Source organism: Manihot esculenta, chromosome 2 (assembly GCF_001659605.2).
Source record: "Manihot esculenta cultivar AM560-2 chromosome 2, M.esculenta_v8, whole genome shotgun sequence".
NCBI lineage: Eukaryota > Viridiplantae > Streptophyta > Magnoliopsida > Malpighiales > Euphorbiaceae > Manihot > Manihot esculenta.
In genome coordinates this window covers 10,871,120-10,881,822 of record NC_035162.2, presented here as the reverse complement: position 1 = coordinate 10,881,822, position 10,703 = coordinate 10,871,120, and the positions used below count along the sequence as shown (strand labels likewise).

Sequence of the window (10,703 nt, the reverse complement as noted above, 5' to 3'; positions counted from 1 at the left end):
ATTGTCCAAGTCTCAACCATGATATAAAAACAAAACAAAACATTAGCTAGACAAATTATTTATATTTAAGTCAGAAAAAATGGGGAAGAAGATGAAAGTGTTGTTGTGTGGTCTTAATTCCCATAACAAAGGGTGTGGTTGGAAACCCTTTATCACATTATCTTTCACATTGCTTTCTCAACCTCATACTGCCCTCTCACAAAATAAGCTTTCTTTCTTTTATTATTTGTCCAATACTTTACCGTATTTCTATCTCTCCCTCATTTTATTTATATATTAACATTTTAATATACGAATCGATCCGAATTCAATTTAAAAAAATTAAATAAAATTTATTAAATTTTTTTTAAATTCGATGTGTTGCGTATTAATCGATCATACCCTATTAGTGTTTAATTAATTTTTAATATCGTTATTGCGAAGGATCCATGTGTTTGAGATTTGGTCTAATATTTCAATACTTCTTTGTAACTTAGAGACATCATGAAGTTAGAAATAGAGAGGGAAATAGCCAAGTTTACAAAAATACAAGGGCAAATATGCAAATACGGAAAATAATAATTAATTAATAAATAGAAGATAACAACAATACATTATAGTACATTGCTGATATAGACCAGAAATAATTCTACGTCATCAATTCTTAGCCGCAAGATTCTGATTGGTTCACTCTTATCTGCCACGTGTATCCAAGAGAGTCAATGAGAATGGGCAGCTGATTGGCATCGGCTCTCCCGCGCTCTTATAAAAAACCAAATTCTCTGTTTGGCTTTTGTTGCGCATATTCTCGCACTCTGCCAAACCAAAGGAAAAAAGAGGCAGAGAATCAACTTCTCTGCTATCTTTGGAATCCCCACCAAAATCACAGGTAAATTCTTCAGCATCTTCTTTCTCTTATGTATATACAAAACAAGTATGGCCTTATTTTGGTTGTTTCTGATTTTCTGTATCTGGGATTTGCTGCTTTCAATTTCTTCTTCCACTTGTTCATGTTGTTTTGGTCTTAATTCTCTCATGAAAAGTGTAGTGCTTTTAATAACCCCATGGAATCCTTATGTTTATTTTAGTTTTAGTAAACTATTGCAGTTCTTACTTTTCTCCCTTTAGTTTTTGTCCAATAAATGTGCATCTATTCTTTTATAAGCATTTCCTGTTTGAAAATGAAGTTTTTTTTACCTTTTCCTGCGTATTTTTAGCTATGTGGACATGTTTCTTAATTATCAAGTTCGAGTGCATGAGCATGGTTAAAATTTCATCTTTAAAGGGACGAAAATTAATGTATAAAAGAAAATAAGTGAAATTTTGATAAAAATATAGGGGTTAAAATAACAATATAAAAAATTATGGGATCAAAATCAAATGGCATAAATAAAATTTATATAGAAGTTCCGGGAGAAGAGAAAAAATAAAATTTTGGAGAGCCAAATTAAAAAAAAAAAAAAAAGAATATGCACTAACATTTTAATTTTCATTAGTTTTTGGGGCCATGGTCCCGCATGCTATGAAGCTAGTTCTGCTCCTGCTCAAGTGGCATGCTACCATGTTTGTTTGATAAATTCATGCAAGCTATATTTTTCGTAACAGGTGCTATATTAGAATGAGTTTCCAGTTCAAATTATATGTGCTTTTATGGATCCAAAAGACAATAAAATTAAAATCCAATTAAGGGTTAGCTAGTTTGGAAAAGGGAATAGTGAAATTGGCTGCTCTTTGGTTCATGGTTAACTTTTGATAAGATGAAGAAGTTTTGATTTTTGAATGAAATTGAGCTTTCTTTCCTGAGAAGTTACTATATTTGCATAATGACTTAGTTTGCAATTGGGATTTCCTAGTGTTTTGACTCTAATCAGATGTTATTAATGATAGAAGACTAAGGTTCAGAAAATTGAGACTGATTTCCGCCTTGGATTCTTCTAGTGAAGGTATTTTGACGGTGGAATCCATTAAGACTTAGTTTGTTGGTCGGTTTCTTGAAGGGAAAGATGGATTACGTCTACGGACCAGGAAGGAACCATCTGTTTGTTCCAGGGCCTGTTAATATCCCGGAACCAGTCATTCGAGCAATGAATAGGAACAATGAGGATTACCGTTCTCCAGCTGTTCCTGCTTTGACAAAGACTCTTCTTGAGGATGTCAAGAAAATTTTCAAGACTACTACAGGAACTCCATTTCTTATCCCAACCACAGGTATTGCATATTTTTTATAGAAAGATAGAATTCATGACTCGTTGAAACAAGTGATTCATCTGCTGCATAAGTTTATATATTCTGCTAATCTTAGTTTGTGTTAGTTGATAGTTTTGTCTTCGTTCAGGTACTGGTGCATGGGAGAGTGCACTCACCAACACTTTGTCTCCTGGAGATCGGATTGTATCTTTCCTGATTGGACAATTCAGTTTGCTCTGGATCGATCAGCAGCAGCGCCTTGGCTTTAATGTTGATGTCGTCGAAAGTGAGTGGGGTCAAGGTGCCAACCTTGACATTCTGGCATCAAAATTGGCAGCAGACACTGCACACACTATTAAGGCTATTTGCATTGTCCACAATGAGACAGCAACTGGAGTTACCAACAATTTGGCAGAAGTGAGAAGAATACTTGGTAAGCACATGTTCAAATGATTTTCAGTGATGTGCCTTCTGATATGAAAACTTTGACATCTTAACTGAACTTACTAATACCTATATAGCTTGCTCAGATGGTTCTTATGCCTCTCAGAACAGATTAAGCATAGATCATTTTCATCACTAATTAGCTAAAATATGGAATTGGAGACACCACTATATAATTATGTTCATTTTGACAAGATCATCAATAAGGATTGCAGACTTCATTTGGGGGGAAGCTATTGTGATTGTAATACTAGAAGCATTTGGATTTATCATCTCTGGATTTTGGTAGTCATTTTCTAGGTATTGGTTTAGTTTTTGTGCATAAGTTGACAGAACAGACTTGCCTAAATCTTCTGATTTGCTCTGTTTCATCTATTTTTCCAATTCATAATCCTGTTTTTCTCAGTTTAAGTGCCTCGTTTCACCTTGTTCTTGAATATCATCCAATATCTGATCTCGTTCTTGTTTGTTTTCCATGATTCTTAGATGACTACAGTCATCCAGCTCTCTTTCTTGTTGATGGAGTCTCCTCCATATGTGCTCTTGATTTCCGTATGGATGAATGGGGAGTAGATGTGGCTTTAACTGGCTCCCAGAAAGCGCTTTCACTTCCTACCGGTATGGGAATTGTATGTGCTGGCCCCAAAGCACTTGAAGCAACCAAGACTGCAAAATCTGTGAGGGTGTTCTTCGACTGGAATGACTACTTGAAGTTCTACAAGCTCGGAACATATTGGCCATACACCCCATCCATCCAGTTGCTCTATGGATTTAGAGCAGCTCTGGATCTCATTTTTGAGGAAGGACTTGACAATGTGATTGCAAGGCATGCTCGTCTGGGCAAAGCAACAAGGTGAGTCGTTTTTCCTTTTGGCATTTATAAGTTTAGCAAAATGATAGAGAAGTGTAATTACAGACATAACTTCTTTAAAGGTATAAATAAAACTTTTCCCATTCTTTTCTTGGGTAATTGGATAATGAATGATGTTAACATGTCTTAAATCTTACAATGTAGACTTGCTGTGGAGGCATGGGGCTTGAAGAACTGCACCCAAAAGGAGGAATGGTTCAGTGACACAGTTACTGCTGTCCTCGTTCCTCCATACATTGATAGTTCAGAAATTGTTAGGAGAGGATGGAAAAGATACAATTTGAGCTTAGGTTTGGGTCTCAACAAAGTAGCTGGCAAGGTATTCAGAATAGGGCATCTTGGTAACCTGAATGAGGTAATCTTCATTTCCTATATCTATCCTTCAATTTGTTGTGTACATGTTGCAGTTCTGTTTTTAAAATACTTACCTTTCATTCATCTTAGAATTCTTGTGAAGTATTACTTCGGTATTGGGAAAAATATCATGTTTTATGGTTTCATAGTTTGACTTTTAACATTTAAGATAGAAAACATATAGGAGTTGAAGCATTTGATTCGTTGACATGTTAAGGAACATGAACTACTGAACTGATAGTAGGTAAATCAACCGTAAAACTAAATTTTGCATTTAAATTTGTATGACAAAACTTTGTTGTCAGTCACAAGGCTCAGTGCTTGGCTAGACACACGGGTCCAGTTCTTCTATATTGAGCTGGAGCTCAATAGTGAATCAAAGTCTTAAAGCACTATGAACTGTTTAATGCTCCTGCACATACATATGAACTGCCTAATCATACTTGTATTTTTTCCTGTCTTCTAACATCTCATCATTACTATAATTTACTCTAGTCATCTATAGTTGCTATCAGATCTGTTCAATTATTGCAGCTTTCAGCTTTTGTAATATAATGATTAAATAATTGCTATTGAACCAGTGACAAATTTTCTCATGAAACAAATAAAGCATGGAAACTACAACTCACAGGAGAAAATGGTTGAGAGTCTGACATTGATTTGTACATGTGTTTTCAGTTGCAACTGTTGGGTTGTCTTGCTGGAGTGGAGATGATACTCAAGGACGTGGGTTACCCTGTTAAGCTTGGAAGCGGAGTAGCAGCAGCCTGTGCCTACCTGCAGAACAACACTCCCTTAATCCCTTCCAGGATTTGATTCGTCTTCCATCCATAATAGTTATTCTTTTTTCTCTGTTGGCTTCAGGAAACTCTGTAAAAAAAGATATGCATAATGTCCTTGATGCTCCTACTCTTTCCACGGTCAAACGATGTCCTATGTAAATCTTTACTTGTTAGTTGTCCTGTACCTGAAACACTTTCAACTTTCAAGCACAATCTGATTTAATTTCTTCCTTCTTTGCAACTTTATCAATTCTCACTACATTGGTTTATATCTTCTAAGCAATATCTTGATGAGTTGACCAGCTCATTGATAAGGGTTTATTTTTATTTTTATTTTTATTTATTTTTTTTACATGCATTAACAGTAAATCATGTTTGATAAACATTAGCTATTTCATCTCTTGCAAGGTTAAATTAGCAATGATGAAATGCTCTAGTATATTTATGGTTTTCTTTCTTTTTCAACACCATATATATAACCAATTGTAAATGTTAAAAATCCATTGTATATTTTTTTGAAACAAATAAATTTAGGATTCAAGTTGATGAAAACTAAATCATAGAGCTCTCTACTTTTGTTTACATATAAAAATTAATAATCGAAAAAACATAATAAATTTTGAGAAACACAAATTTTAATAGGACAATTGGATAAATAATAATAATAATAATAATAATAAAAAAGTCTAAACCATGTTTTAATTTTGAATAACAAAATTAATTTCTTGTAGTGCTCATGCTACTTCATTCGGTAGCTTTTGATTCCACGACGTAGACAGGAGAGATGGCCTCACCATTCTAAATTTTCTTACATGATTAGTAGTTCACACACATAATAAATCAAGAAAAGAAAACGTAAAATTCTTAAAAAATATTTAGGACTTGAACTTATAAACCATATATTTATTATACATAATAAAAATAAAATACGTGCTATTTAAAATAAATTTAAAAAATTATTTTGTTTGTGGAATAAAACTTTAGATGCTCAGTTGTTTCATTTGAAAAATATTGTAAAGGTCATTTGATTTATTTTTGTTAAAAATTCGTGGAAAGTTTAAACAGAAAATTGAAACGGATCAAAATAGAATTGAAGGGCTAAATTATTTAATTTTTAAAAAGTATACATTAAATTGTAAATTACACTAAAATACTAAGAATTTTTTATTTTTTATTTTGGGATTGAAATTTCCTTTACTCTTCGTTATTCCAGTCCTGAATAAAAAAGTTTATTGGGCCTTACTGGGCCTAAGTGGGCCTCCATTTGCAACTAAAGCAATCAACCAGGGCCTAAATGTTGGTTCAGAATCCACATATTCATTTTCTTCTCGACCTGACTGCCTTGGGGTTTCAAAGAAACCGCCCGCCTAGCTGCAAACCACCGTCGTGACTCCTCCGCCGACGCCAACGGCTTACTGGCTCGACCAACTTTCCTACTTTAGCAGCCCGTAATAATGACCACTCGAATTGCTCCTGGAGTGGGAGCGAATTTGCTAGGCCAACACTCGGCTGAGAGGAATCAAGACGCCACAGCTTACGTCGGTAATCTTGATCCTCAGGTGACTGAGGAATTGCTATGGGAGTTATTTGTTCAAGCAGGCCCTGTTGGTATGGATTTTTTCTTCCTTTTCTTTCTCATTTCTTTGATTTGATTTTTGTTTCTTCCCTTTAATTAACCTTTCTAAAATTTGCATTCCTGTCATAGTTAACGTGTATGTTCCAAAGGATAGAGTAACAAATCTTCATCAAGGATATGGATTCGTCGAATTCCGGAGTGAAGAAGATGCTGACTATGTAAGTTTCCACTTACTGGACAATTGCTTTGATCTTGTTTAATTTAATCTGTTTCTCTTTTCTTTTAGTGCTTTCTTGTTTGAGATTCTTGCGGGCATTTTTGGTTCTTCCTGTTGATTACCTTTCGGTTCCTCTGATGTTGCAGGCAATTAAAGTTTTGAATATGATTAAGCTTTACGGGAAGCCAATACGTGTAAATAAGGTATAGAAGTTTTAGTTTTTCATCTAGGATTTTATGGTTTCTACACTTGTTTATTTGGGTTTTTTTTCCCGTGTTAGGGTGTTGTGGTTTTCATGTTGTGACTTTTTGGGTTTCAGGCATCTCAAGATAAGAAGAGCTTGGATGTTGGAGCAAACCTCTTCATTGGAAACCTTGACCCTGTAAGTTATAGATATCTAGGAAAATAATGTGCTTGGTTTCTGTTGGTTATGTTTATTTCTGTTGATTTTGGATTGGATCAAATACTTTTCTTCTTTTGCAGGATGTTGATGAGAAACTTCTGCATGATACTTTCAGTGCTTTCGGAGTTATAGTTACAAATCCCAAGGTCCTTTCTTCAAACTTTCTGTCAGTTGCATCTTCAACTCCTCCAGTTAAAGAATAAGGGAGAGGAGTGTTTTACTGGTGGTGGTTTGCTGATATTGCTTGCTCAAATTAAAATTCTCATTGGCCAGCCAAATATGAGAGTCGACATTCCTATGGTTCATTGAAGTAATTTGGCTTTAGATAATTAAAGTGGCAATATTAATTTTCCGATTTGTATCAATCAAACTTTACAGAATGGATTCAAGTTTACCTCCTATATTAGGTTATCTTATTTTAGCCATTAGTTACGCTCACCAACCCAATTTATAGAAATGCTTGTTTATGAATAACTACATGAGGAAATTTTCTGATTCTTAAATTTACATGATCATAAGATTTTATGCATCTTTCTACTACTTTTGAGGCAGATGTTCATTAATTTTTTGCTCAAGTTTATTCAGTTATTGAAGCTTTTGGTTTTAATCATTGAATTGGTTCAAATGTTTATATTGTGATTATTGTTATTGTCAATTTTGTGAAAATGTCAGTACTTATTTGCTTTGTATTCTGATGCTTAATTCTTATTTTCAGATAATGAGAGATCCTGATACTGGAAATTCACGTGGATTTGGTTTCATCAGCTATGATTCTTTTGAGGCATCTGATGCAGCAATTGAGGTAACTTAATTTTATTTATATGCATTCATATCTTCCAAATGTGCTTGAGAAATATTATGAGTGGGTTAAACAATAGGAAATGGTTGTAGCGTTATTTGTTTAGTTTAATTACTACTTTTAACTTCCTAGAAGTTCTGCTAATTGTTTCCTTTTCTATTCTTTTCTCTTGCCCTCCCATATTTGTGGTTCTGAAGAGCTCTCTCTCTCTCTCTCTCTCCCCCCTAGTATTTCTATATTCATCCTTTTTAGTCTAGAAGAGAAGCTCTACCCACAAAAAATTGGACTAAACTAAAACAAACCTCTGTAAGTTTGTTTCATTTTGTTTGGTTTGCTTATACATCACCACTCAATTCAATATTAAATTTAAAATTGAAAACTTTTGATTGGAGTCGAAAATATCTATAGAGACTGAAATGTCAGGCAGTTAATACTTTGGCAACTCCTAGTAGGCTGTGTGAGCGCTGTGGCTTGATTCACTTTTTTTTTTAAAACTTTTTGGACTTAACAGGCAATGAATGGTCAATATCTTTGCAACCGGCAGATAACAGTTTCATATGCATATAAGAAAGACACTAAGGGCGAGCGCCATGGCACCCCAGCAGGTGAGGCTATCTGAATAGTGTATTGTTGCTCTAATATATTTTTCCCATTACTTGTTTTGTTACCTCTTACCATGATGGGGTCCATTCTCTAGTTGACTAAACTGAGAGTTTATGGTGGACTTGGTCCTTGTAATAGTATTGGTTTAATTGCTGCTATTATGATGCAGAAAGAGTTTTGGCTGCAAGCAATCCAAGTTCCCAAAAGAGCAGGCCTCACACTTTGTTTGCCAGTGGACCTCCAACTCTTCCAAGCATGCCCCAGGCCAATGGTACAGTTGGTGCACCTGTTCCTCCACGCCCATTTGCAAATGGTGCTGTTGCTCCAGCTCCAATTCCAGCACTCCGTCCACCACCCCCACCAAATGCAGCCTTCCCACCAATGCAGGTAGCTGGACAACCGGCTTGGCAGGGTCAGCCCCCACAGCCAGGTCAAACAATGGCGCCGCTCGCTATCCCTCCACCTCCAATGCAATTCAGGCCACCACCTCCAAACATGCCGCCTCCCCAGGCAGGTCAACTCCTCCAAAGGCCTCCACAACAAATGGGAATGGGAATGCAACCACAAATGTGGCGGCAGCCACCACCTCCACAGCAGTTAGTTGGTGGTGCTCCAATGCAACAAATGATGATGCATCCACCTCCCCCACACAATATACCGCCTCCACCACCTCCATCGAGTTGAAGAGGAGAGCAGTTATCTTAGATGTTTCTTGCATATGTTGCTTCAATTAGGACAATCTGTATGCCAGAATTATCATTAAATGAGCTGATGTGATAGGATGGATGTTTGGTTTTTCATGGAACTTTGCATGCTTCATTTAAGGCGGGTAATTTTTAGATGTTGCAGAAGAGATCAAATATTCGGCTTTTTGATTTCTTTATACCTAGATAAACTCTTCCTCTCTCTCGAATATCTCCACCCCCTCCGGTGGCAGACCCTTCTCTTCGTGGCTATGCTTTGATCTTATTCCTTGTTGATACCTATGTATTGGAACGAGTAGACATTCTACATTTACAAAAACAAGTCCACTTTTCCCCAAATACAATTATCTAGCTTTAGGTGTGTGAAAAATCGGTGTCAACGGGTGCCAAAGAATAACGATATGCTCGTTGTGGATCGAAAGAAACAAAGAACAAGTGGCCCCTGAAGATTAGTAATCTTAGCATTGGAAGAGGAGATAGATGAAAACACTGAATTCCATGGAGATTTGTATTCACTAGGAGGAGGAGGAAATTATCAAAAGATTTGTTAACAGGTGGTGAGTCAAATGAGGAGCAATCAACGCAAGACAAATCTAAAACAGAAGTAACAAAGATCCAGTTGGACTTGTAGACATAATGATGGAAGAGATAAAAAAAAGAGTACAGAGGAAAAGAGGTAGAAAGTCATGATCATCGACGAATGTTTTGATAGAACCGGATGCATACCAAATTTGCTTTAATTACATTCTCTTTGAAGAATACCCATGCTTTTCGAGTTAAGTTTTTACGAGTATCCAATTCGATTGAATTGATTGGTGGATTTTATAAAAGTTATTTTAGGATAAATTTAAATTTTAAAAATAATATTCATATCAATTTCAAATTTTATATATTTAGTATTGATTGTCCAAATCTGTTTTATATAAAAGAAAAATAAATAATCATATATACTATAAGAGAATGAGAATAGCAATCGAATTAATCGATAATCCTAACTAAATATTTTTTTTACTTATAATTGATGAACTGTAATAATTTAGAAGCTGTTTCAATAAATTATATTTTCATTTTGTCTGTAATTGAATATAAAACAAACAATGTGCCTTCATAATTTCTTTTTATTGTGAAATCAATACATTTCTACAAAAATAATTTATATATTATATGCTTATTGTTGTTTTGCTTATGAAATTTTATAATCTTAGACAGTATTTCAGTTTGACTAGAGAAGGACTTATTATATAAATAAATATGAAGACAATAAATAATTAAATAAAACTTAATTTATACTTGATAACTAATAAAATCGTATAAAAATGTACATAAATATGCAGCCAAAGCCATTTTAATCAAACAAAAAATGATTAAAAGAAAAAGAATTTAAAGGATATTAAGCACTTAATTGCTTTTGATTCAGCCTGTAGGAGTAGACATACTTCTAAGTTACTTCTTCATTAAATTAATAAATCTAATGGAAAAATGAAGCTTTTTCTTTAGCCTTTAAAACCATTAAAGCAAAGAAAATTTTGTTTAATCCATTTTTAATTTTTTAATTTTAAAAAATATATTATAATATAAAAAAATTGATTACTTGATTTTTTAATTTTATAAAAATATTTATCAATTATTTTTTATATTAATAATATTTTAAATTTTTTAACAAACATTTAATAGATAGAATTAAGTCCATTTCAAAAAAATAATAATAATAAAATTAAGTTTTTATACACTTTTAAAATTTCAAGGAACATTTTATTATATTTTTAAAAATTAAAAAATTAATT

The 10,703-nt window shown here is 34.1% G+C and overlaps 2 protein-coding genes across 6 annotated transcripts; both read left to right on the top strand.

The window, feature by feature from the left end:
- The first annotated feature begins 715 nt into the window (after positions 1-715).
- On the top strand, positions 716-4,858 carry LOC110609356 (serine--glyoxylate aminotransferase). Of its 5 annotated transcripts, none has more exons than XM_021748878.2 (6): positions 716-868; positions 1,918-2,187; positions 2,315-2,599; positions 3,097-3,463; positions 3,626-3,836; positions 4,514-4,858. In XM_021748878.2, exons 2-6 carry the CDS (start codon positions 1,983-1,985, stop codon positions 4,649-4,651), a joined length of 1,206 nt encoding a protein of 401 aa, XP_021604570.1. In that variant the 5' UTR covers positions 716-868; positions 1,918-1,982; the 3' UTR covers positions 4,652-4,858. The 5 variants fall into 5 exon arrangements, with proteins under 5 accessions (XP_021604570.1, XP_021604574.1, XP_021604573.1 ...); XM_021748882.2 differs by having other exon boundaries at positions 723-868; positions 1,977-2,187; XM_021748881.2 differs by having other exon boundaries at positions 727-868; positions 1,923-2,187.
- A 1,047-nt stretch (positions 4,859-5,905) lies between these two features.
- On the top strand, positions 5,906-9,075 carry LOC110609929 (splicing factor 3B subunit 4). The gene is made up of 8 exons (XM_021749772.2): positions 5,906-6,225; positions 6,323-6,411; positions 6,557-6,613; positions 6,730-6,792; positions 6,894-6,959; positions 7,529-7,615; positions 8,124-8,217; positions 8,385-9,075. Exons 1-8 carry the CDS (start codon positions 6,072-6,074, stop codon positions 8,897-8,899), a joined length of 1,125 nt encoding a protein of 374 aa, XP_021605464.1. The 5' UTR covers positions 5,906-6,071; the 3' UTR covers positions 8,900-9,075.
- Positions 9,076-10,703: the final 1,628 nt, after the last annotated feature.